The sequence below is a fragment of the Serinus canaria genome, chromosome 19, assembly GCF_022539315.1.
Source record: "Serinus canaria isolate serCan28SL12 chromosome 19, serCan2020, whole genome shotgun sequence".
NCBI classification, from domain to species: domain Eukaryota; kingdom Metazoa; phylum Chordata; class Aves; order Passeriformes; family Fringillidae; genus Serinus; species Serinus canaria.
This window is the reverse complement of record NC_066332.1, coordinates 4872451-4897472: the sequence shown is the minus strand read 5'-3', so window position 1 is coordinate 4897472 and position 25022 is coordinate 4872451. Positions and strand designations below refer to the sequence as shown.

The window sequence follows — 25022 nt, the reverse complement described above, 5'->3', positions numbered from 1 at the left end:
GCGCCACGGCGCCCCCTGGCGGCCGGGAGGACCCGCAACAGCCTTAGGATGGCACTGAGACCTCCCCCCCCCCAAAAAAAAAAAAACTCAAAAACCCCAAAACAAAGGAAGCGGAGGCGAGAGGCTCTGTCTAGTATTTTATTAGATTTCGTTTCCAATATGCCTGTATTGGAAGATTTAGGAGACAAAAAAGGCACAAACTCACATTTAAAGAAACGACGAGATAATCTAACCCATTCTACAAAGTGTGTGTCGCCAAAGGAAAGAGCATGGAGAACCCGTCGGGACGGGGCGGGAGCCCAGCGGGATGAGCCCAGAGGGCTGCGGGATGTGAGGGGCGGGCGGCCCTGGCAGCAAACCAGCCTGAGGCAGGCTGGGGCTCGGGAGCTGCCCCTGGAGCTCCAAACCCAGATGGGAATGGCGATCCCAGCGCATCCAGCCCCTCGGGATGGAGCCGATCCCGCCGGGAGCCGACAGCTCCGGGGGGTTCTCGCCAAAGCTGATGGAAGATACGGCACGGGAACGCTGCGTGATCTTTGCTATGCTCACTAGCAGGAACCAAGCGTCGAGACTGAAGGGTCTTTACAGGATTTGTCTATCCAAAGGCTGAGGGATGCTTTCACTTAGGATCAAATTGGAAGGACAGAAAACAAAGGGCAGGGAGCAGAGGGGGAGGATTCAGGCTGAAGGTCCTGCAGTTCCCCCCCCCCCCCCAATCCAAGTTTTTCCACTAATCAGGAAAGCTTTGTGTAAAAGCTCTTACTCTGAAATCAGAGGATCAAAAAAGGATTGCAATGGTGGAATGTTACAATCTGCTTCCACGGCGATTAGTGTCATCAGATGGAAAAAGCCTCTTGGATAACACAAACTGAAAGAACAAGTGTGCTATGTGTATTCTCAGGTTGCCCTCAAGTGTAAGAATCCCTCAAAACGTAACCAACAAACATGAACAGAAGTCAGTGCATAAATTCTCTGTTAAAAATACTTCAAACTGAAAGAACTCTAACTGGGGCCTACACTCCTAGAATACTTCTGGAACAGCTATACAACATGTCATGAAACATCCTGGTCCCAAATAGCCTCAAAGATTAAAATTTAGTTTCTTTATCTATTTTACAATAAACTTGTTTTACTTCTGCCTGGTGAGATTGCTAAAACCCCTCAAACCCCACCCCAACCCCGCAGAACCGTCTGAGGTCACTGAGAAGAGCCTGCCAGAGTTACTGGTACAATTCAGAGCTTATTGCACTTAGACATGAGTAAGGCAAAATAAACTAAAAATAAAGGGATAAACTGCCCCCTCCCCAGAAACCAATGCCATCCTCTCCCTCCAGAGCATGCCCATCTTCCCTCACGCTGAAAACAGCTCTGATCACAGCACAGCCTTGTTCAGCAGGGCATGGGATCATTTCAGGATCTCCTGCTTGCAGGAGTGGGAAGGGCTGGAGGAGTCAGAGTATTACAGAATACTAAAAAGACTCCTCAAAAGTGGTGATACACCCACGACTGTTTGGCATTCAGGGTTTCATGTTAGTGCTGCCAAATACAGAAGTGGAAAATAAAGTTATTACTACTAGGGGAGGGAAAAAAATCAAACATTGGGCCTTAGGGATAAGCAAAGAAGTAGGAATTTTTTTCCTCATATGTATTGAAGAAAGCAGCATTTCCTTGATTCTGTTCTGCTGAGTTGATTGTCTAAAGCTGATATCAACACAAAGATAGTTACAGTAAATATTTGAGTTCATTAAATAACAAGAGTTCTTTACATTAACAGTATCCTCTATGATTTATAATAACCAAAAGATATCCTAGCAAACTGCAGGACTTTTAAAGTAGTTTTTCTTACAGCACAAAAGGAGATATTTTAGTCAGTCTTGCAATGGGAAGAATATTATTGCTGAGCAGAACCACCGCCCCAGGCACCAGGATGTAACCAGGTGCCAACACCTCTCTTGCACACCAGCCTTTGCAACATCCCAATTTGTCCAGGGAGAATCACATTGTTATTATTAGTCAAAACCATTCCAGCTTTGTAAGTTATGGGAAGTCTTAATTAATAAAGAACCAGGAAGTTGCAACATGTGTCAAGAAAGATTCTGTAAGACTGACACGCACAGCTGGAGGACAACAGAGCTACAAGGGCCAGAGAGACCCCTAAAATGGAAACTCAACAGGTAAGTGCTGAATGCCCCAGCACAGGGCCTGACTGCAGCTTCTGGGCAGTCTTTAATTCATGTTTGTTAAGACAGAACAAAGTAATGCCCTGCAGAAGCCACAAATCCCAACTCATCACAAACCAAGAACTCTCTGGCTGCTCCTCATGTTGTACTCAGGTTACCTGCCGTTCAATATCTCCCTCTGGAAGCAAGGGTGAGAGCAGAACATTTCATGGAAGAGTTTTGCACTGTTAAATATGGACTATTTCCCTCTCCAAACAGACATTCAAAGAACAGTGAAGGGCTGGGCAGAAACAAAGGTGGCAGTTTATCCCACTTGGAAAAAACAAACCAAAAACAAAACCAAAACAAAAAAATTTCTAAGTCACCACATCACAAGACTATTTGAGCTAAAAATGTCACTTGGAAATCAAACAGGGCCACATGGAAATTGGTCTGAACACAATGAAAAAAAGAGGAGGGAGGAGTTGTAAATACAGATCTCTAAGTCACACGGCCCCAGGGAGGAGGAACCTCCTTGGGATGCACGTGCTAACATTGGAGTGCTTAGTACCAGACTGTCTATTTGCTCACAATATTAAGGGGCATCTAGAATTAGCTATGGGAGGTTTAAAATCGCCTGCCAGCTGGACAGAGAAAGGCTTGATCCAGAGATGGTCCATCAGTCAAGGGTGTGCATTCCCTGGGCCTTCCTGATGACTGTCTTGCAAACTGAAACAAAGAGACAACAGGGAAATGTTTCAGGATGGCTTTGGGAGAGCAGTGTGCCAAGGGAGGTGGCAGACAACCTTGAGAGAGCAAATGTGAGTCAGGCTGTCACCGGGCAGACAATGCACGGTTACACTGCAGCTCTGATCCACAGGAAATGGAGAGAGGAAAATCAAGTGACTGAAGCTGCATTCAAAATTAAAATATTTCTATCAAAAGACACTCCCTCACTTCGTGTTCCCCACTTACCACCAACCAACCAGCAGGTAACAGAGGGCAAATAGAATAAACAGTGAGTACTCCAGGAGGATGTGGTTCTGCCCCACCCCATTCCTTCCAAGGATAACTAGGATGGCATTTTACTGCCCTAACAACCTGTTCTTCCCATCATAAATGGACAATCCCTTCTTTCTCCTTGCTTTCTTACCTCTCTAATACTATACAATACAACTGTATATATTGTATATACTACACAATGTTTTTGCAGTGTCTAAGAAAAATTTGGCAAAACCAGCACCCAAAGTGATGACATATTTAACAGAATAGAAAGAAAACAAGTCAAAAACTTTAAAATGGTCATTTCTGTTTCTCCTGCAATGCTCAAGTGTTACTCCAAGCCTTGGTCCATTAGTAAATACTACTAAAAAGCAATGGAAATAAGAAATGCCTCACAAAATGCTTGGAATGCTCAATTTCCAACTGTATTCTAAGCATTTGCATGTCTAACTTTTTTTTTTTTGAGACTGACAAAAGTTTCTCTGCGAGTCATGGAAAGTAACATATGCATTACAGAAATAATAGCAGTAAACTACATAACATTCTAACACATTTTTCTTATACTTTTCACTCAGACTTTTCTTTAGAATAGTTCTGAAATGAGGCAGTAAACCTCGCTCATCAACCTGTCAGTGAAATGGCTTCACTATAAAAACAATCAATAGCACAGATTTGCTTGTCAGAAGCTATGAACAGGATCATTCTTCACACAAATGTTGGGGGTTTTAAACCAAATAGAGCAATACAGATTTTTGTTACATCTCTTTGATACCTACAGTGCACAAGGAAGGAGTCATATTAGTCATCTGCAGCCGACATTCCTTTCACTGGATCTTTTTCTCTCATCTGAAAGAGGAAAGAAGTGTTCAAGTAATGATTCTCACATGTGTTATCTCAAAATTTATCAGTATGGAACATCTCCTGTGTGTAAGACATTGATTATATCTCAGCACCTCAAATCAGTGATTGTGAAATGCACATGCAGGCATCACTTCTGGTTAAGCTGTGGGTTGGCAGCAGATTTGGAACCATTATCCAAAGGGCAAGAGTGTACATGAAACTGTAATGAAATATCCTGAGGCTTGAAGGGAGAGAAGGGTGCAGGGCAGGACACAAGCCACAGAACAAGGTTCTCATTATTACCAAACTTGTGTTTCTCAGAGTAAGAATGCTGTTACATATCCCCACTACCTGCTTATGGTACTTAGAGCTATAAAACCTTTTACTCAACAGGTTTCTGGCAACTAATGAGGACAGAATCGACCATTCAGCTTTGAGTAAAATCAAACAGAAGATATTGAGGCAGTAAATGAATCATTGCCACTCAGCCCCTCATTACCTGTGGTTCAATACATTTACTGGCTCAACAACAAACAGAAGGAGAATTCCATAATGATTAGGAGGAGATGCCAGCACGATGGACTCATGGCCAATCATTCAAAGCACACACACAGCATGACCTAAATAGCAGGAGCACAATTCACACCATGCCCTGACAATGCAGCAGCCTTTCCTCTCTGCTGTGCTGGAGAGAAGCAGTTTCTCACACAACCCACACCTGCCCTGCTTTGCCACTGACCTCATCCAGCTGTCTCTTGGTCTCCTCCTCCATCCTACGGATGTCCTCCATAGTCAGATCAACCCACTTATCAAGCCAGCAAAAGAGCTGCCGGTGGAAGTTTGTGAAGAGCCTCTTTTCTTGCTGCAAAAGGAGGAATAAGACACAAACCAGCTTAGTCACAGGGCAATTACCATGGAGCTCACAGCATTGGAACAATTTTCAGAGATGTGTAGAATCAGCTCCCTCGCCCACCTTTCCACCTAGCTGCCACAATTGGAAACTGGAGATAGCTAATTTTTATTCTTTTATCAGAATATCTAATCTGGAGTCTTGAATCCCCAGAGAAATGCCTTTTTTTTTCCCTCCAAACCTAGACAGCAGTCTGCACACTGCACTGAAAGAATTACTGAATTTCCTTTGATTTGACAGTATTGCTCTGACTGAATAAAGTGCTCCAAGCTGGGTTTACTCAGAGCATGAAAGTTGGTCTGGAAGTGTAGAAAAAAGGAGAAACAGGTATTTTTTAAATCCTTAATTTGCTAAAAACTAAAGTTATGAAATGTAAAGGGCTGTCATGCACCTATCTTATTTTTTTTTCTTTTGAAGTGACCTAAAAAAATGCCTAAACTTGTTTTTCACACTATAAACCTTTCAGCAGAGGTGACTAAAGTGCACAAACTACTCCAGGTTTGGAGTAATTTATTTCCATTTTATAAGAGATAAGCTAGGCAAAATCATTATATTAGACAGGGATATATAATGCCTCTTGGAAAGACCTCATTAAGGAAGGACACTTCAGTTTTACCAATTATGGTTTCATATCTCTTTAAAAGCAGCTTGAATACTTTGATGCAAGCCTGTAGATACTCATAAATTGAAAGGGATTGAAGACACTGCATTATTCAGGACTTTTGTTAGAGGTATTTGAAATCCTGCAGCACCATGGTCATTCCCCCTTGGAGCTGCCTTGATTGTATCAGCAGAGAATTGCTTTTGCAGAAGCAGCTCTGTGGTTTCTCAACATTAACCACTGAGAAATCTCTGTGATCTGAAGGCACAAGAGTTTTATGAACACAGCACTGCCTGGAAAACCACACACAACCATTCCCAGGTGTAGCATCCTGCTGCAGCTCATGGGTTATACTCTGCCACAAAAAGCTCAAGATACCATTTATGTTTTAAGTTAATAAAGTTTCTCACTGTCTGCTTATTTTTTAACACAGTTTTTCCAAGCAGCAAACTAGGAGAGGAAAATGTGACTAGAGCTCCAGAACTTGTCAGGAAGATCCTTAGCAGCAAACTTAACCCAGCTTTAACTGAGTGCAGAATTTCAGGCAGAGGCATTGCCTGTACAGCAGGTGGGTGATGAAATGTGCCCCATTCCCACATCTTTCCCCATCCCAGAACTTACCTTCTGTATAAAGTTCTCCACTTTATTTTGCAGACCCCACCACTTGAACTTGACTGTTACCAGCTTGTAAGCACACATGTATGGACAATCTGACTGCTTCCCCAGGTCCTTCTGCAAAGACACAAAGATATCCACATTAAACCTCCAGCCAAGTGTCTCCAGGAAAGCAGATCCTTCAGTCCTAACTGTGAAGTCTTCCCACAATTCCCCACAATCCTCTTGCATTGTTACACCTTTCTTATATTTTATTGACAAGTTTTGTCACACCTTTGCTCACCCTTTTGCAAGGCATGATGAAACTAGACCCTGGTTTCCTTCACAGGTGGCTTTCCCTCCATTCTGAGAACAGACTATTCCTTCCTCTCCTCTGCTGTCCACTCTTTCTTCCATTAAAATTATGTCTTTCAGCATCTTCACTGTTATACCACGGCTACTTTGCTTCCTTAAAAGTCTCTCCATAAAGTCCCTACCTAAAACATTTTGGAATTAGATTAAATCATCTGAGTCATGATTATAAAGTCTTAAAGAAAACTCCATAAGGTTTCTTATTTCTCATTACAGGAGCCATAACCACTCTCCCCAAATGAATCACATCAATCTCAGCTTCTGCCAAGTCTGCCTGCTAGGAATCAGACCTGCACACCAGCAGCTCCCTAAATCCCACCCAGGGTCCCTTTTAAAGACTGGTATTATATCTGCACTTGCAATGTCTTCATATTCCAAGGATTTCAGTGAAAGGTTAAACACTGCTGGTCATTGCTCAGCTATCTCATACTTGAATTCTTGTGGGTGAACCCTTGGGCTGAGCACCAGACAGCTCTAGAGATTTCCTGGAACTCATTCTCTTTGTACCAAGCTCTTTCATTTCTTTTAAAATCAGAACAGATTCAGGACTGAGTTTTGTATTTCCTTCTGCAGAAGGGATTCCAGTGTTTCCCAGTGTTTCTTTGGCTCCAAATCCCAGTATCTGTCCTAATACAGTTCCTGAACTCATCAATACAAACCTTCCAGTTGGGACCCAGAGGCCCACGTCCAGTCTTGACAGATTTAAACCTTGCTGGATCTTCTTCTGCCTTGTAATCCTATTGGGCAGACACAAAGATTAAACACAAATTATCCTACTGTCTCCAGCTGTTCTTTCACACAAAGGATTTCTTTTCCTGGCCCAAGACTAACCTCTGCCTTATCAAGAGCTACTGTTTTCAGACCTCAACATTAGGTCAGACACTCTCCAAGGAAATGTATCTCCCCACTCTGCTGTGTCCTAGACCTATGAAGAAGTGGTAACAAACTGATATGACCTTTGTAAGGCTATCAGAAGTTCTGTAGGATATGTTTCCTGTAACCACTTGTTCTCTGGGAGCTAAACTGCTGTTACACCAAGCAGCTGTGCTATCTAGGATTTTTCACAGCACTGTATCAGTGTGATGCTCACATGCTGTTCACTAGAAGAAAAGTATAGTCAGACTCACAGTACTACCATGAAATGGTATCAAATACTGTTTGAAAGTCAGGAAACTCAACCAACATTCCATTTTTATACAGTTGATTTTTCTTCCTAGTAAAGAAACACCCCTTTCTTTCTCATAGTAACTGGAGTGATGCTTAGAAGCAAGTATTGGCTACATCATTTCCAGATACACTTGTGAAGCCATGGGTCAGTATCAAAAAGAGGGAAGTTTGGGAGAGACCCTGTGTGGCAAGGGGAGTGCCATTTCCTGCTATTCAAACACTTCAGTCAGCTGCACTGCTGGAGAAATATTGCTACATGCACAGGCAACACATTTTACAGGCAGTGCTGACAGTTTTTAAAAGCTTTTCCTCTGGCTTCCTCCACTTGTCCTGCTGGCTGTGGCCACCCCTGGAAGCACAGTTTGTCCATGATCCCCCCTTTTAGCACAAGGCCTCCCCCCCAGGGAGCTGTTACCCACCTACCATACCTTGGGGAGTACTTGGCTCCGATCAGCAATGTCTATATAAATGGCTTCTACACTCTTCCATACCTCTGGCTCCAGTTTATGCACCTGCAGGGGAACAACAGCACTCAAGGAGGTGCTTTAGTGACAACACTCCCAGCCTAAGAAAATATAAAGCCAGATGGAAATGCAGACACCCAGTGCTCCCCTTCCCACCCACAGAGAGGCAAACACACAGTGGGAGAGTTTCCAAAGAAGCAAAGGGGCTCACACAGAACAAGTGCTTGGGGGTCAATTTTATTCAGTTTATGTGTGAGAAGAGAAGGGAGTCTGTCTTGGTAGTGAGACAAACATTTGAAATGCAGGAACACAGTGAATAGACAGCTCCACACAGCACTTCTCTAACCCAGCACAGAAAGCAGCACTGTGACATTAAAGAGATGAGTAAAACACATGACAAGTACTCACATTCTCTTGTGTTCCAAGATCTGATTTATGCCAGGTTTCAATTTTGATCAGGAAGTCATCCTTCATATACTCATTCTGTCATCAAAATAAAGCTTCTTGTTATTCTAGGATATATAATTATATAAGACAAATATATAATTTGTCTTCTTATTACACAGATAAGCATTAGGAGAGTCAACTCAAAGAATTAAATCAAAGAATGAACTTTCCATTTGACTGGGGTCCAACTTAGGGAATTTCAGAATTATTTGTCACCAGATCACCGCTTTCAGCAAAGTTGATTGATCATTAATTACTTAGGATTAAATAAACCACAAGCTGTTCACAAAAAAACCACCATAAATTCTATTGTTTTAGTGAAACATTTGGAGTTTATAAACAGCTTTTTCTTGAAAGGACAATATCTGCCACTCTATTTAGAGTTTAGAAGGGGTAACATAAGTTAGCTAGGCAGAAACTGTCTTTCCACAGAGATTATTGATCTAGCACTGAGTACATATTTTGATGCAACTCTTCAAATTAATAACAATATTAAACTGATGTGCTGAGAGCTCTTGACACTGTAAAGGAAGGGACAAGAAGCACAGTTCTGCCAAGTAAGCAAAAAACTTTCCATTTCTCACTATCACTGTGAGTAGCAAAGGACTCCCAAAGGTAACCCTATCCTCCCTCAGGGGAGCAGAAACAAAAGCACAAGCCAGTGAAACACTCAGCATGTAGAAAGGAAATATCAAATTCAGAAGAGATTAATCAAGGGGACAGCATGACAGGAGCTAACTGGTTTTTACTCAGTTTACCCAAGCAAGGGCTTGTTCCCCTTTGTAGAGCTGAGCTTTGCTGAGCACAGACAGATCTCTCTCCATGCTCACGTGGATACACCACCCTTGGTAAGGGCAGTTAATCTATGTGATCTTACAGTGATAAAAGCTAAAGTGCCTTTAGCTCAGGTTAAAGAGCTTCTTCTATCCAGAACACTTCATTTCAGTCATTATTCCACAGATTATCAGTAAAAACAATACTTACTGTAATAACTGGTCCAAGAAATCAACACATGGAAAGAAAGAGACACAGTACTTTAGTGAGGAAAGACTGTACAGCAACCACTGCCCTCCTCCCACTCTCAGCCAAACAGGGACAGCTCCAGCTTCCCAGGTACCTCTGAGGGAAAAGACATGGAAGTTGATAAAATCCAGCTAACTGCACCCCCTTCACCTCTGGAAATTCTCAGAGAAACCCAGAGGAGCAGCAATTAATTATGCACTGCCACTTGTGCTCCCTGGCCTGCTGCCAGCTGGATGAGAAGATGGAATAAGTATGTTCAGCTGACAGCATTTTACCAATCCTTTCTCAGTTTGCAGATAAGGAGCCTCTCCATAGTTCCAAAGGAAACCCATGCTGGATTTCAGGCCAGAGCAGCCCTGCCTGGAGTAACCAGACCCTCTGCATCTCTGCTGCTCGTAGTAACTGAGCTCCCTGGACACCAAGGCTCAATTATTCAACACAGAAAAGCAATTAAAGATCCTGTAACAGTCAGCATCTGCTCTACATGAGCAATTCTACTCGAGCAGAAGGAAGTCTGAAGCTGCAGGTGAAGTTCTCTGGCCTGTTCTGAAGTCTAACATCAGGGCTTGATTAAGGAGCAATTTGGTTTTGAAGGTATTGTAACAATTTCTGAGTTTCCAACCCAGGATCCTGCAGACAGTTACCATCCCAAATCACCAATCATGCACATCCAGCTGCCTTAATTACCCACTGCTGGGCTTGGACTGTTATAAACCCCTAGCATGTGAAAATTGCTTTTTACAGCAATTTTACAGAAAGCCAATTATTTAGACTGGCATGTTGGGCTGGAGGGAGAGAACAAGAAAGCAGAGCTGAGGCTAATTTTTCAAAGGCTGAACTTCATCTCAAAGAACATTTCATTATTTCTGCAAGAAGGAAGTGGGGTTTCTTTCCTGCTAGTCCAACAAAATACTGAATAAACCAGCAATAATTATAAACCAGGGCCTTCCCACTTTGCCATGACTGTGTGCTGTGACTATGCAGCTGCCTCAAAACAGGTTCCTTCACCTCCTTAACTTCTTCCCTGTGGGGAAGACTCCTCATATGTAAAGAAACAAATTAATCTCTTCAGAAATGTCCACTGAAACTTCAATGTTCAGCTTGCTACAAATTAGGACCTGCTTCTTGAGGCATTACAGCAGCAACTCCTACATGTTTCAACTGCAGTTATAACTTCTCAGTTTCTTGCCATCTGGCCACAGGCCATGGTTACACTCAGAGTGGAACACACATCAAACTGCTTTTCTAAAAACATTTAAGCAACATTAATATTTAAGTCAGACTGCAGAGAAGAACACTGTCCCCCTTGGCACCTTGGCACAGGTACAACTATTGGACAATCCTCACTTCATTTCTACTGCAGAAGTTGTGAAACCATCACCTCACTTACAGTTTATACTCTCAAAGGAACTAAGCAAGGATTCCATTCAAAGTACATAAAAACAACATATTACAGCACAAGGAAGTGTGCAGAACTGCAGAAAGTGATAAGCTAGGCATTTAAACTCCCTCAATCTCCAGTACTACTTTGATAATGGCCCATAATATGTATATTAATTGAGCTTCTCAGAGGAGATATATGGAAATGGAAAAAGGATGCAGTCATATAATTAAAAAAAATACCACAAGGCACAATTAAGTAAAAGCACTGCTTTATTCCAGTTTATAATGCTCTGTGAACAAGCAAGCTGTGCTCCAGAGACAGCACAGCAACACCACCTGGGACAGGAGGGCACAGGCAGAAGCACCAGCAGCTCCTACACTCAGGTTTGGTTCCTACTGGGTCCCTGGCTCTTAAATTTCAGATTCTAGTGAGAGGGCTGAAAGCCTGGCTGCTCTAAGCCAGAACAGCATTTTCTGCTGCCCAAGGATTCACAGCAGGGCATCCAAGTCTTCCCACACACAACCAAAACACCCGAGTGCATCCAAAGGAGAATGGTCAAAAAAGGCAACCCCACAACACATCCATGGGCTCCCACATCCATGGGGTCACTCTCACATCCATGGGGTCACTCTCATATCCAAGGATTCCCACATCCATGGGGTCACTCTCACATCCATGGGGTCACTCTCATATCCAAGGGTTCCCACATCCATGGGGTCACTCTCACATCCATGAGTCCTCTCATCCATGGGCTCCCAAACCCAAGGGTTCTCCCCTCCTGCCCAATCCCAGCCAAACAAAGGTTTCAGTAACTTTTTCAAGCTCTCTTGCTTCATGTCAGGCTGGCAGATTCTCTAAACAGAATTTATCAGCCTCCGCATCAAAACTGCCTTCTGCTCCAACCCCCTCAACAAAGCACTTTTTATCTCATATTATGATGCTGTTTATTACAGTTGAGGGTTTTTTTTTTTTGGCTTTGTTATCATTACTAGCATATTAAAACCTGAAATTTCTTTGATTGTGTTGAAAAGTCTTGTACTTGATTTTAGTATCCTATTCTTCAGTGGAATTTTATTAGTGTGTAACTGAAGGATAAGCAGCTTGAGAATAACAAGAGAAGTAACTCCATAGCTTTGTTTCAGAAATTGGTGGAGAAAGAAAAGAGAAGGTGAAGGATACAGCCAGGCATTTAAATCAGCTCAGTGGGCTTAACATGGAAATAAACTAGACATTTACTAACTAATTTAAGTAACATGCAGCAAGAAAACTGCATAAAGTTAAAAAGGTTGTGAACAACTTCGTTTCCACATCTTCTGTGAGACATTAAAAATTTATTCTAAAGTTGATGGCAGTATCTGAATTTTGTGTTTGAAATATCAATTCCACTAGACTGCTGCCTGTAATTTCACAGACTGAAGTAACACTATCCTCTCCCACTGCAGAGCTTTTTCCTTCTTTTAAAACACTTCATTTAAAATTCACTTAAGTAAATTGTCAAAAAAAAGGGGGGGTTATATATTAAGTTTGAAGAACAGTTGGAATTTTTAAGTGTTTTGTTCCCATAGCAACTGTACCACTACCAACTAGCAGCAAATGTATCCTTCAGAGATACAAACAGCACAAAATGCTGCCAAAAACACTACATAAGTTTGGAGGCAAAGTCAAATTTTCAGTTTACAGCAGTGAACACCAAAGAAGCTGTAGTGGTTAAACACTATGGCTGGTAACTTCAGTAAGTAAATACCAACCACTCCTGTAGAAAATAGATTTGATATTATTCCAGCACTTTACACAGCTCCCAGAGCCTCAGCCCTGCCTTTACAGATGGATTCACTTCAACTGCAGCATTCTCTGTTCAACCCTCACTGACCTCAGATGGTGCAAGTGAGCAAACACCCATCACTCAACACTTGTCCCTAAGATCTGCCCTGTTCCCCTCTTGCATCTTCCACTTTTTCCCACCTGGCTATGCTGCACTTGAGCACATAAAATCACCCCTCATGTATTTATTTCATCTGTGTTGCACAGCTATTCCTTTAGGAAGACTAACAGGTATCTCTTGGTCTGTTCTTTCTCACAGAAGAAGGTCACTCGTGAGCAGCACATCAGACAAGGGCAGTTCTTTTAACTCCTCACTGTATTTTGCTTTTCCCGGCCACACAAAGAGCTCAGAGAACAGAGATACAAAATTTGAGAGCTGGAACAGCTTCTCTACTGCTTGCATCTTTCCTTATACCCTCCCCTACCTCTTTTCCCCCTACCCCCCAGAAAACAAAAAAGGGAGAATCCAGAGTCCTTCCTCAGGCACTCACCAGTTCTGCAGTAGGGATAGGCATTCCATGCTTTTTCATGTATATTCAGAGCTCCTTCAGGGGCCAGCATTCTCACAAATGTTGGCACTTTGCTGCAGAATTTGGAAATAGGAAGAAAGGCATTGATAAGGACTACATGGAATGAGAACTGACACAGGCAGGACATCCACCTGGAATGCAAAGACTGGAGATTTGCACAGCTCTGGAATTGGTAGGACTCTCCCCAGCCCCATTATGATGTTTTCCAGAAATGCTAAATCAGACACATTAATATATATCTTCTTTACATAATGAAATATAAAACAAATTAAAAAAAAAAAAAAAGAGGCAAAAGAGGCTGAAAGCAGGTTGAAATCGAGATGTTTTGTTCTTTAGCCAAATTCAAGTATGAAAATACGGGGTGGCAGGATCAGACTTGCTTTGAAAAGCTCAAAGCCAGATTTTCTTGGGACAACAGCCACGTTTCCAGGGGAGGGTGGGTGTCCCAGTGATGCTCACTACCAGGTGCTCTTATGCTCCTGCCTTCTGCACCTTTCAGCCTTTACATAATTTGTGATTTACAGCTGCTGCAACCCCTCTGGTTCCTCTTGCCCAGCTCTGGGAATGAATTGGTTCCCATACCTCTGTAGGTGGTAGATCTTGTGTGTGTACTGCCCACGCTCTCCATCCCTCTCGTAGGGTTCATTCACCAGGACTTCCACTCCTTCACCTCCACCAGTTTCATTTTTACTGGCTTCTGCCACAGAATACAGCTGTCCCACTTGATACTAGAGAAGTTAAAGACACATTATTACCATGGCTATAATTCAGCTGAAGTAATAACTTAGCCAGAAGAAGCCAAGGACAAATTTATTACCCGGGGAGAGGGCAGAGAAAAGGACATCCACTTGTATGGGCAGATAAGCAGCTCATTTAATTTCATTTGAGATAGAAAGCTTGAGTGGTAGTTAGGAGGAAAGCACTGCCAGTGAAACACTTACCTTTAACCCTTCAATGTCAAGCTCCAAACCAACACAGAATCAGGAGAAAGCAAGAAAGAGTAAAGGAGCATCAGAAAGTAAGAAAACACAGATGACCTCAGGGATACTGGAGCAAAATCCATTGGGTTTCACTCTTATTGAGTGAAAAATTGAGAATAAGGCACTGCCAGTCCTGAATCAACAAGCACACAGTGCTGCATCCAGAAGAGTCCCAAAGAAATTCACCTCAAGCTTTTTTACAAAATGCAGGGTAAGGGGGAAAGGAGTGAAAACCTTCATAAGGGAGACAGAAGATAAAGGGTACTTGCACCACCTGATTTAAGTGTTCCAAGAAACAAACTTGTTAGATGTGCACAGGTTAGGAGCCCTGAGGGTCAAAGATGATCATCCCCTACATGCAGTTCAACAACTGAGTATGAAGCCTGAAGCAAAGAGGGTATTTTCATTCTGAAAGCTTTATCTAATGAAATAACTGAGCCAGTGCCCCAAATGACCAGTTGATCTATGCTGCCACTGCTCCCACTATTATTTTTCCTATTATCTTTGGTTTGGGTTGTGTTGTTTTTCCTCTGTATCATACTTCCTCTTAGCCAAAAGTGTAAACCACTCCCAGGGAGAGCACAGAATTTCAACATATAGTAAAATTCTTACCCTAAAATCATTTCTCAGTGTCTTACAGACATTCACTTGGCAGCATTATTTCCCAGAAATCACTTAAAGTACTTGATACTACACAATCTCTTTCATAAGAGGCATTCACAAATGTTTCCCTGGGCAGAAGAGAGGAAAAAACCAAAAACAAACAGAAGAGAACATTCTCCTCTGCAGAAGATGTAAAGATTAATACACTCTTGCCTCTTGCAGCTGAAAAAGGGGATGCAGAGCTCAAAAGAAACATGATCAAATGAAGAAATTCACACAGGTCTCTCTGAGGCAAAGTTAGATGAGCAAAGTTTGAGGATGTAGAAGCTAAACCACTGACTTAAAAGGAAGAGTTCTAACTTAGCAGAGTTAAGTCTTCAGAACTCTTAAGTGAGCAAAACAGCAACAGTTGCCAAAGGCAACAGTGCAGGGATGCAATCTGAAAGGGTAAACCACAAAGTGTTTGGCAGCAGAAGTGCAATGATTAAAAAAAACCCAAAAAACAAAAAAAACCCACCAAAACCTGCTAAAAATTCCAAAACACAACTACAAAGCAATGCAACACTGTTCAGGCCATCTTCCTTTTCCACAGCATAAGGCTGTGCCTCAGAAACAAGAATAGCACTTCTGAAAGGCAGCCTGGAAAAGTAGAATACTGCTCAGAGCTGAGAACCCAGAAATACTTCACTGGGCTGGAACATCTTCTGCAGCAAAGGAAGATTTCTACAGTCGTTAAATTTTGTTGTCACAGCACCCAAAATAACAACAGTAACCAAAGCTCTCTGGTATTTTGTGCCATCTGGTGCCAACAAAGGCCTGCTGGAAGAAGAGATAGAAGCCAGAGTAACAAGGCTAGGTGTCCTGGCCTCAGCTCATGTGGGGCAGAACAAAAATCAGACCATTTCCAAGCTAAGAGCAGCAGCTCTGGATCTCTCCAGAAGGTCCTGGGCCAGGTTACATGAGCAGCCTTCACTTGGCTGGACAGTTCCTGCACTGTCACTGCAGGCTGGGTTTCAGTCTGCATTTTGGGCTGCAATACAAGTCTCTGACTTCTGACATTTCATACACCACACTGCCTTCCTTATGACTCCCTACATATGACCCACACAAAGCAGAACACTCACCTCCCTCCAGAACAGCAAAACATGAGTGTTGTGAAACCTTAGAAGCAAAGTTGCTTTAGCAGAGTAAGAGCCACACAAATACTCATAGAACAGAGTTTATTATGAGTTTGGTAAGTACAGGATTACAGGGGAGGACTGAATGGCTTTGCAGCAAGTCCCAGGACAGAGCTCCAGGAGCACAAACTAATTCCTCTTAGTAACAGCCTCTTATTCATTCCTTCTCCCTTTCAAATACTTGGGTCAAAGTCCAGACACTAAGAAGATAAACCCTTTGGTTTAACATCTTCACCATTTAAACTTCCCTGTTATTTCTGAGCCTTTAATCACATTGACAAGAGAGGAAAAGGCCCAAATAAAACTGTCCCAATGAGCAAATTCCACATCATTCTCCCTGCAAAGGTGAACAGAGAGAAAGATTTTGGCTCTAGGAATCTGGACTCCAAACAGATCTGAGAGCACCAAAAAAACTCCTCTTCTGCAGGAAGTCATCCCTCTTGCTCTGTGCCAAACACCTCTTACACAGCTGAGAGAATATCTTCATTGCACCAAATTTCCTCCAGCAGGCCTGATCTCAACACAACCACCTTCAAGAGCAGTTGTTTTCCTGAAAGCTGCTTTGAATGCAATTAATAAGATTCCTGTGTGTTTGGCAAGCTCCTTGCCATGTGAAAAGGAACAAAGAGGCAGCACAGAATGTGTACACACAGCTCTAATCCATACCAGCATTTCAGTGGCAGCTGGCAGAGACACCCACACGAGTCCATGCTCCCCAAGCTGGCACCTGATGCTGGTCAGGGAATGGGAGCAAAGCCTGGCACCCAACACTCAACAAGGAGATTCCCTTTGCTCCCCACAGTGGGACAGGGGATAAACCAACACAGCAGTGCAGCTTGTAGCCTGCACTTGAGCAGGTCTGTGTTTTGGCAGGGTTTCCATGTAGAAGACAGACTGCTACAGTCCAACTCCTACATGCCAGCTCTGGAGTTTTAGTCATCGCCAGGGCTTCTCTTGCACTGTTTGGTTCCCAGCTTGGCTAAGCAGCACTGAGCTCTGTGTTGACTAAATCACAGCTCCCCAGTGCCTTCCTGATCACCAGTTTTCTCTTGAATTCCATACTATTGGTTAAGATCCATTTGCTAAGGGTGGAGACTGAACACAGAATCCCTGGTATATCACAGAACCCCACAAAAGACTCCCTCAACCCTTCCATGATGTCTCAAAGTTATAATTAATTTCATTCCCTATCTTACATCAGACTTTTGCCAACAATTTCCACACAGAAGGTGTGAACTCTTGAGCCTTTTGAGCAAAAATCAACCATATAAAAATGAAATCAGAAGTCCTCCTGCTAGCCAGAGATGCTTCACGAGCAGCAACACAGTCAGGAGCAATAACAAGTCTCCAGAGCCCTATTTAAGAGTTTTGTACACAAGGAAATCCTTGAAAGCAATGAAGGTTTAACAGCTGGTTTGCAGAACAGACAGCAGTGCAGTGACCAAGTGATGCACAGATGTGTCAGCATCTTTGCACACAGGAAGGGGGATGAGGCAATAAACACAGCAGCAGTCATCCTCTGAGTCAACACTGGAAATAACCTTTTTTCTTAAGCACACCCAGCCACACAGGCAAAACTAAGTGAACTTTAGAACCCTCTTTGCTCAGGGAACTGGCTCCTGAAATTTGCCCTACCACAAGAAAACCACCACACCTTGGAAAGGGACATCACTCATGGGACATGGTGACAATGTGCAAATCTGGGGAGAAATTTGATTTGGTCAGGTTGGGGGTTTCTCTACAAGGCAAGCACTGGACTCAGAGTAGAGCAATACATGTCCTGAAGCAGATACTCCCAGGGCCCCCACACAAGGAGTTTGCCAGAGACTGACATGTTTATCTACAGCCCAAACCCTCAGATTTCCACAGAGGCAGTTTACACACAAGGCTCTGAACAGCCAGGGAGGGACAAGAGCACAGCCAGGGACTCGCTTTAACTGGATGAAGGCTAATCCCAGTATCAGAGAACTTAGGAAAACCCTGTATTGGGTTCCATCCAGTCTAACCCCCTCAAAGAAACAATCTGCATGCTGATGCTTTGACTTTCTATTTACACAGCTTGACACCAAGGAGCCATATCACTACAAGGCAGGGATCCTGTTACTCAGGAAGGTCCTTTCTGTCCATTAAGCTCTAGCAACCTCCTGCCATTTACCCACTCCTTCCTCAACCTGCAAGTCTGCATCCTTTGCTCACTTGATAAAGCTGATCATGTTACTCCTTCCTTTGACAAGCACTTGCTCTTGTGAGTGGCACTTGGACAGAATAAAAGATCCAAACTTCCCTATTCTCATACTTCAGTCTGACTTCTGTTAAAACTGCTGGAAACAGATTCATGCAGAAAGCATAAAAGCTACAGGTAGGGAGCAAGCAACAGACAGAACTTCTGGCATTAACAGCCTTGTTCTTGTACTAACATAGAACACAGATCCAAACCCACTCTCTGATCAGAACTCTGGGCTTTCTGTCAGCCTCTGATACCTGTCATAGCAGACTGAGCCACAGGAACTAGAAACTCAGCTAAGACACTGCTTTTGGTTTACTAGCCAGTCTGATGGCTGCAGGAATGCACTACATGAAGTTCTAAACTGTGTTCTGTCAAAAGAGTGAGAGTTATAAAAGGGATGTGCTTAAAAAAGTGCTGCCATGAGCCAGCCCACCACTGTCTACGCCACAGTAGCTGCTATATTCAGAGGAAAGGAAAATGAACAGGAGTGCTGTTATCACAGCTCTCCCTAAGAGTTAGAACAAGGCCTTGATCAGAGTTCACAAACCCAAGGCTTACAGCCAAGGATCACAAGGAAAAAATAAAACACATCCAGAAGAAGGAATCTGCTACAGAAGTGCCATAGACTCAGTCATTTCAATTTCTAACTTGTTAGTATAAAGATTAAAAAATTCAAAACACTTATACAGTTAGATTCTCTTCAAGAGTAAAGTTCCGTGGAGGAGGGAGGAAGGAAAGGCAAGCTGAAAATCAGAGGAAACAGGAGGGAAACAGCCACTGAGTCTGCACAGCTATTCCATGAGTGGTTTGGTGGTGAAAATCACCCTGTCCAATAGAAACTACATCTCTTCTCTCAATTCAGCTTTATCTAAACAAAAAGAAAGTCTGCTGTATGTAAGAGCTAAATAGCAGAGGTCTTAAAAAGTCCTTTTGCTATGTGAGCCTCCTAAGTAATTCTTGATCTTCGCCTAAGAGTTTAAAACAAAAGAGCTCCAGCAAAACACAGTTTAAAAGGTGACTTAAATCTGTACTAAAGCTCCCCCTTCATGTTAAAAAATAGAAAAGAACAATAGTGCTAATGAAAAGGAAACTGCACTTGAAAACAGCCTGACAACTCAAGATTTATAATCAGCATATCTGCAAGTATTTTATAAGAGAGATGATTGGCACCCTCAGACTTAATACAATTATTTGGTCAAAAATGATGGTGAATGAGTAACAGCTCACAGGGGCTCCTGAAGACAGCTTCCATCTTCCAGTTTTTGTTCATGCTTTGATCACAGGTTTATTTACAGTCTTAAAGCCAGGAAGCAAAGAACTTACCTCCTCCACAGACACGGGCAGGATAACGCGGCTGGAAGGAAAACAGAGACAGAAATTAGCAAATATCCCTGCAGCCCCAAAATTCCCACATTCCTCACAGCAATGGCTGCACAGCTCTCCTCTCCCCCCAGAATTCCAGCATCCACCCAGTACTCCTTAGGCCAAAGACTATTTATATAACAACCTCAAAGAGAAGCAATACATGATAGAGCATAATTGCAACCCTCTCTTAAAGCTCTGTAATTCAACTGGTGATCCCTCACTGGCCTACAAACCCACACAGCAGCAGCACAGTGGTGATCTCTCTCACTGCATCCTTTCAGCAATCCCATCTTATTCCTCATCAAGCTGCTGGGGAGGTTTCTGTGGGCCTCAGCAATTCTGCAGAGATCTGCAATAGCCACAAGGCACTGCACGATTTGCTCACATGTCCCAAAGCAGCAGCAAACAGCAGAGGAAAGGCTTGCTCAGAGCTCACTGCAAAGCAGGGTGCAGCCACTGCTTTAAATGAGTCTTTTTTTTATTTTATTATTGTGGTTTCCTGCATGCTTCTGAGAATCAACTGACTGGACAACACAGCAAAAGCTGCCTGAAGTCACACAGATTTTTTAGAAAAGGATCAATGTAAAGCTGACAGAAATACATGCTTGTTAAGGTCTTCTCCAAAACTGGATCTGTGGTTGAGTTCTGCTTTCAGCAAGGATGATGTCAAACAAGGAACCAAAGCGAGAGACAGATAGGAAATGGATATGGCTACCATGGGCAGAAGAATTCCCAATTCTTTGGGAATTAGTCTCAAAGGAACTAGGACACAATCAGGAAAAAAACGCCCTCTGTATTAATATACTGATTATGAAAAAGAAATAGTGGTGAAAATAGAATTATTTTTTTACACTTACCAAAAGAACAAACTGGAATAGGGGCAAAAGATTACAGATTATGCAAGATTACTTGTGACAGCAACACTTTATGCTGACTGCAAAGTACTGCAGAAAGAACTACTGAGAACTGCAAATGAAGTTCAGTGTCAATTAAAAAAAATGAATAATGCACTATAGGGACTCATTTTCACCAAACACATGGGGTTAATGAGCCCCAAGTTCGTTATTGCCAATATCTTGTGCCTTTATGGAAAAGCAGCAGGAAACATCAGCTCAGTGGCAATTCAAAAGTAAATCCAATATTAGAAACTGGAACAGCACACACACACACACAAAAGACAATTATGTCACTAGAATCTCCCACATATCAACAGCTTGAACATTGCCCATAGTCCTGGTCATCTTATCCCAAAGAGGATACAGAACAAGTAAAGGAAGTTGAAAAGATGATTGGAGATGGGAAAAAGCTTCTGTGTGAGAAGAAAGCAATTAAGACTTGGCCTTTCAGCTTGGGAGAAAAACCAGCTAAAAAGCTCAGGTATGGAAGAGTTTTAGAGATCATAAATGATGCAAAAATGTGAATGGAGAAGGAACAGTGACTGTTTTACAACAGAAAAATCATTAGACAACAAATTTTAGACCAAGTCACGTGTGCTTCTTTACATCAAGTCTACTGAAGACATGGCTTTCCTTGCCAAACACAGGAAATAAAAGCAATTTTTTAAATGGGATTTTAAAATAGAAATCCATGTGCCACTTGCTGGTAGGATATATTGAACCATAATTGTTTTACTCCCTGTTACATATTGTATCCTGAAAATACCTGCTGAAAGGCAAGAGGGGAGAGGACCAACACCAGTGTGGTGAAAGGGAGAATAAAAAAAGGAAAGGGATTTTCACAGGTAGACTTTGCCACCAAGCATGATGTTGGGTTACTTAACTGGATAAAAGTGCAATAAAAGAGGGGCTGGATGATAAATTAAAGTGAAAGATCAAGAAAGAAGGAAAAAACAATTTCTTTGGAATGGAGTTAAAACATTTTTCTTCAGAGAACCTGGTGCAAAACATTGCTGTAAGCAAACGAAATTCCATTTAGGAAACTGGAAGACACTAAATCTGAATTGTTATCTTGTAGTTCAGTGGAGAAACAGAAACACAAACAAGATTAATGGTTTACAGTTTGTTCAGCCCAGCAAACCAAGAAAGTGGGGGTGAAAACCACTTACAGGTAGTCAAGTGATAAAGAAGGAGGAGGGAAGACTCCTCAAGAGGATCTTTGCAGGAGCAGCAATGAGAACAAAGATTCCTAACTTTAGGACAGAATTTGCTCAATTTATGAGAAACTATATGATGTGGTCAGCCTGAAAATGGTGAGGAACATTTAAGATCCCTGTTAGATTAAAATCTGCCTCAAATGACAGCAAAGGGAAGTACAGCTGCAGGGAAGGTCATGGCATTATCGTCACTTCACAGGAAAGGGAAGTGAGTCTCCACACTCTGATTCCCCTCAAGGTCTTCCAAGGCAGTTTAAATCAAAATAAGGACAGCAAGCAAGATTCCAGCCAGCATTTACAAACCCTGACACCAAAAAAATGCAAACAAATGAACAAAATCCATGCAGGTGATCTGCAGCACGGATGGATAGAAATGCAAGATAAGTCTGAAAGTCTGACAGGACATCAAATGAAAGGGTTAAAGTCATCACTGCATAACCATCAGGACAAGAAGCTGTAGAGAAATGATGATACAGACTTGTCTGATAATAAAATGTGACATCAGGTTTTTGTTCTATTGCTCTATTTCTGTATCAGCTCCTAAAATACTTACAGCCATAATAAAACCCATCTGATTTACTAGGGAGAGTGTGACAAGGGGTCACAGAGATGGAAGAATAATCTGCTCAGATGAGATGAAGTTACAGATCATTTAGCTTTTTACCACCTATGGCAGGAAGGCAGTAATTACCTGCATGCAACCAGAACTAACATAAGTAACAGCAAAGCACTTCAAACAGCCAGCTCACACCAAAACAAAAGGTTTCAACATGCCTTAACAGGAGATTTCATCAGAAACCATCTCAAAAAGGATGTAAATTGAGCACGTACAACATCAAGAATATTTAAATCTGAGCCAATACAGTTACACAACTCAGAATGTGCAACTGTCAGAGGTAGCTGGGAATCTCAGAAAGTCAAAAATAAATGTTCATTGGAAAGTCCAGCAGCAACCTTGATTGTCCTTAGAGCCACATAAGTCTTACTAAGGGCAAAACAAAGGGAAGAAAAGAAACAGTATAATGGCAACGCTAAAAAGGTTTAGTGACCTTTTTGAAAATACAAATGGAAACTGTAAAAGGAAACCAATGTAGTAATTCTGCTCTTTTAACCTTTACTCTTAACGTTTACACTTCCCACCTTGTTTCTGAAGCAGGCAGTGTGAAAGACCAGTAAGCATGCTGATATGGTGAGGTAAATAATGTTGAGTAAAACGACTTTTGGAAGTGATAGTCACGAAAATGAACTGCTCACACTGTCAAAAATCTGATTCAAAATACATATGTTCTCACCTTTACAGCATAGTTCACTGATAATGAGTTTTATTGTGGCACAAGGCAAGGGATTGTGAGCAGAAGCGTGAAAAAGATACACGATAACCCAGCCAAGGTGCTCTAAGAGGGAAAGTAGTAAATCCACAGGAAAATATCAACAAAACAGATGTTGCAGAAGGAGTTAATTATCTTTTCATGCACCTGAAACTAAGCACTTAGGCCAGGTTTCTGCCTGCTATCCAGTTTAACACTACAGAAGGTAATGGTGTTTTTGTGTTACAAAGAGTAGCTCTGCTGCTGCTCCTGAATTCTACACTCCTATTGTTTGGATAAAAATAGCAGGGGTTTAAGGGGAAAAAAAATAATCAAGTTTAAAGGCAACTACAAGGATCAGTACAACCCTCAACGTAGTTTTAATATTTAAATCCACACCATGGTCCATAATCTTGCAAAGTAATTCCTGTAAGGAGGACACAGTCATGTAGGTAAATGTGTCTAAGAGAAGACCTGAAAACCCACTTTATCACTGGGATCACAGGTATCAGAAAGCCTCTTCCATCAGCCAAAAGAAGTTTAAAATGATGGAATGCACTTCACTTGGGAATGCACTTGGGTTAACCTTAAGAATTCAGGCAAGAACTATGTGCAGAGTGCACACAGCTTCGAAGACACCCAGCCAAAGTGCACCGGTCCAAGAGTATATTCCACATTAGCAAGCAAAAAGCAGCTGAACCAAGGACTGTGACAAGTCGTGACTAATAGCTACACACCCTCATGGCCAGCCAGTTTTCCACCCCTTCATCCCCATCACAGGGGAGGATAACCGCAGCAGCCTCAGGGTCAGTGAAGAACTCCAAGGTGAGGCTTCCACACACCAAAAATATTTTGGAGCTACCTCATTTCTGACATTCTCAGGAGTCCCCCCTTGGAGATTTCACAGCCGAAGGCGGGAGGGGATCGAAGCCAGGCTTGACACTTGGCTCTGTTACAACGAGCAGGGGCAAGACGCCCCTGCCTCCCTCAGAGCTCCCACAGAAACCCCCGGGACAGAGCGGGCTCTGGCTCGGCCCTCGGCACCCGGGCACCGGCAACACCCACCCGGCACAGCCGGTGCGGGGCCAGCCGCCCGCGGAGGCCGTGGGGGCACCGGCGACACCCGCGGAGCCGCAGAGGGGCCGAGCGGCCCCGGTACCCGCCGGCAGCCGCGGCCCCCGCCCCGCCGTGACCTTCATACCGCCCCCTCCGCCGCCACGGCCCTCACGGCGCTCCCCGCTCCTTCCCTCCCTCTCCGCGGCCGCAGTGCGGGGCAAGGCCAAGCCGCCCACCCGCGGCCGTCACCGCGCCAGGCCCCGGGCGCGGACGGAGGTGACCGAAGGGGCTCAAGGGGGCCGGCATGGGGGAGCTCCCCGCACTCACTATTCCTTGATGAGCACCATGGCGGCGCCGCCGCGCGCCTCCCGCCCGGGCCAGCGCCGCTGAAGATGACAGCAGGCGCGTCCTGGAGCCGCTGCGCGGGATGGACCGAGCCGCGCCGAGCCGAGCCGAGCCGCACCGGGACGGGGGGGCCGGGCCGGCGGGGGGGCCGGGGCGGTTCGTCTCTGCGGCAACGGCTGCGTCAGCTCCGCGCCGCGCGCGGGGCGGGGCGGGGCGGGGCGGGGCCCGCGCGGCTCTCCCCGCCCTCCCCCGGCCCCCTCAGGCAGCGCGCGCCTCCCTCACGGGCTTCTGCCTGGAGCGCCGCTGACGTTTTAAACTAAAACGCCTTGGGTTTTTTGGTGTTTGGTGGGGTTTTTTTAGGTTCTCTCATGACGTGTAAACCGCGCGGTGTTGTTTCAGCTTCAAGGCTGGGCTTGCCAGAGCAGTGTCGCAGTCTTCCCAGCAGTGCCGCTGGCAGGGGACTCCTGGCAAGCCCTCACGTTGTTCTGGATCAACTCATCAACTCATTTTCAGCTATAGCTGCTTCTTTAGGTT

The 25022-nt window shown here is 43.6% G+C and overlaps 1 protein-coding gene across 1 annotated transcript; it reads right to left on the bottom strand.

The window, feature by feature from the left end:
* Positions 1-124: 124 nt before the first annotated feature.
* PITPNA (phosphatidylinositol transfer protein alpha) lies at positions 125-24631 on the bottom strand. Its single transcript, XM_009094728.4, has 12 exons — positions 24471-24631; positions 19626-19656; positions 13897-14042; positions 13276-13367; positions 9541-9548; positions 8518-8592; positions 8074-8157; positions 7138-7215; positions 6134-6244; positions 4741-4863; positions 3938-4007; positions 125-2888 (listed from the first exon to the last, which is right to left on the bottom strand). The coding sequence occupies exons 1-11, from the start codon at positions 24488-24490 to the stop codon at positions 3960-3962; spliced, it is 816 nt and encodes a 271-aa protein (XP_009092976.1). The 5' UTR covers positions 24491-24631; the 3' UTR covers positions 125-2888; positions 3938-3959.
* Between the last annotated feature and the right edge of the window lie 391 nt (positions 24632-25022).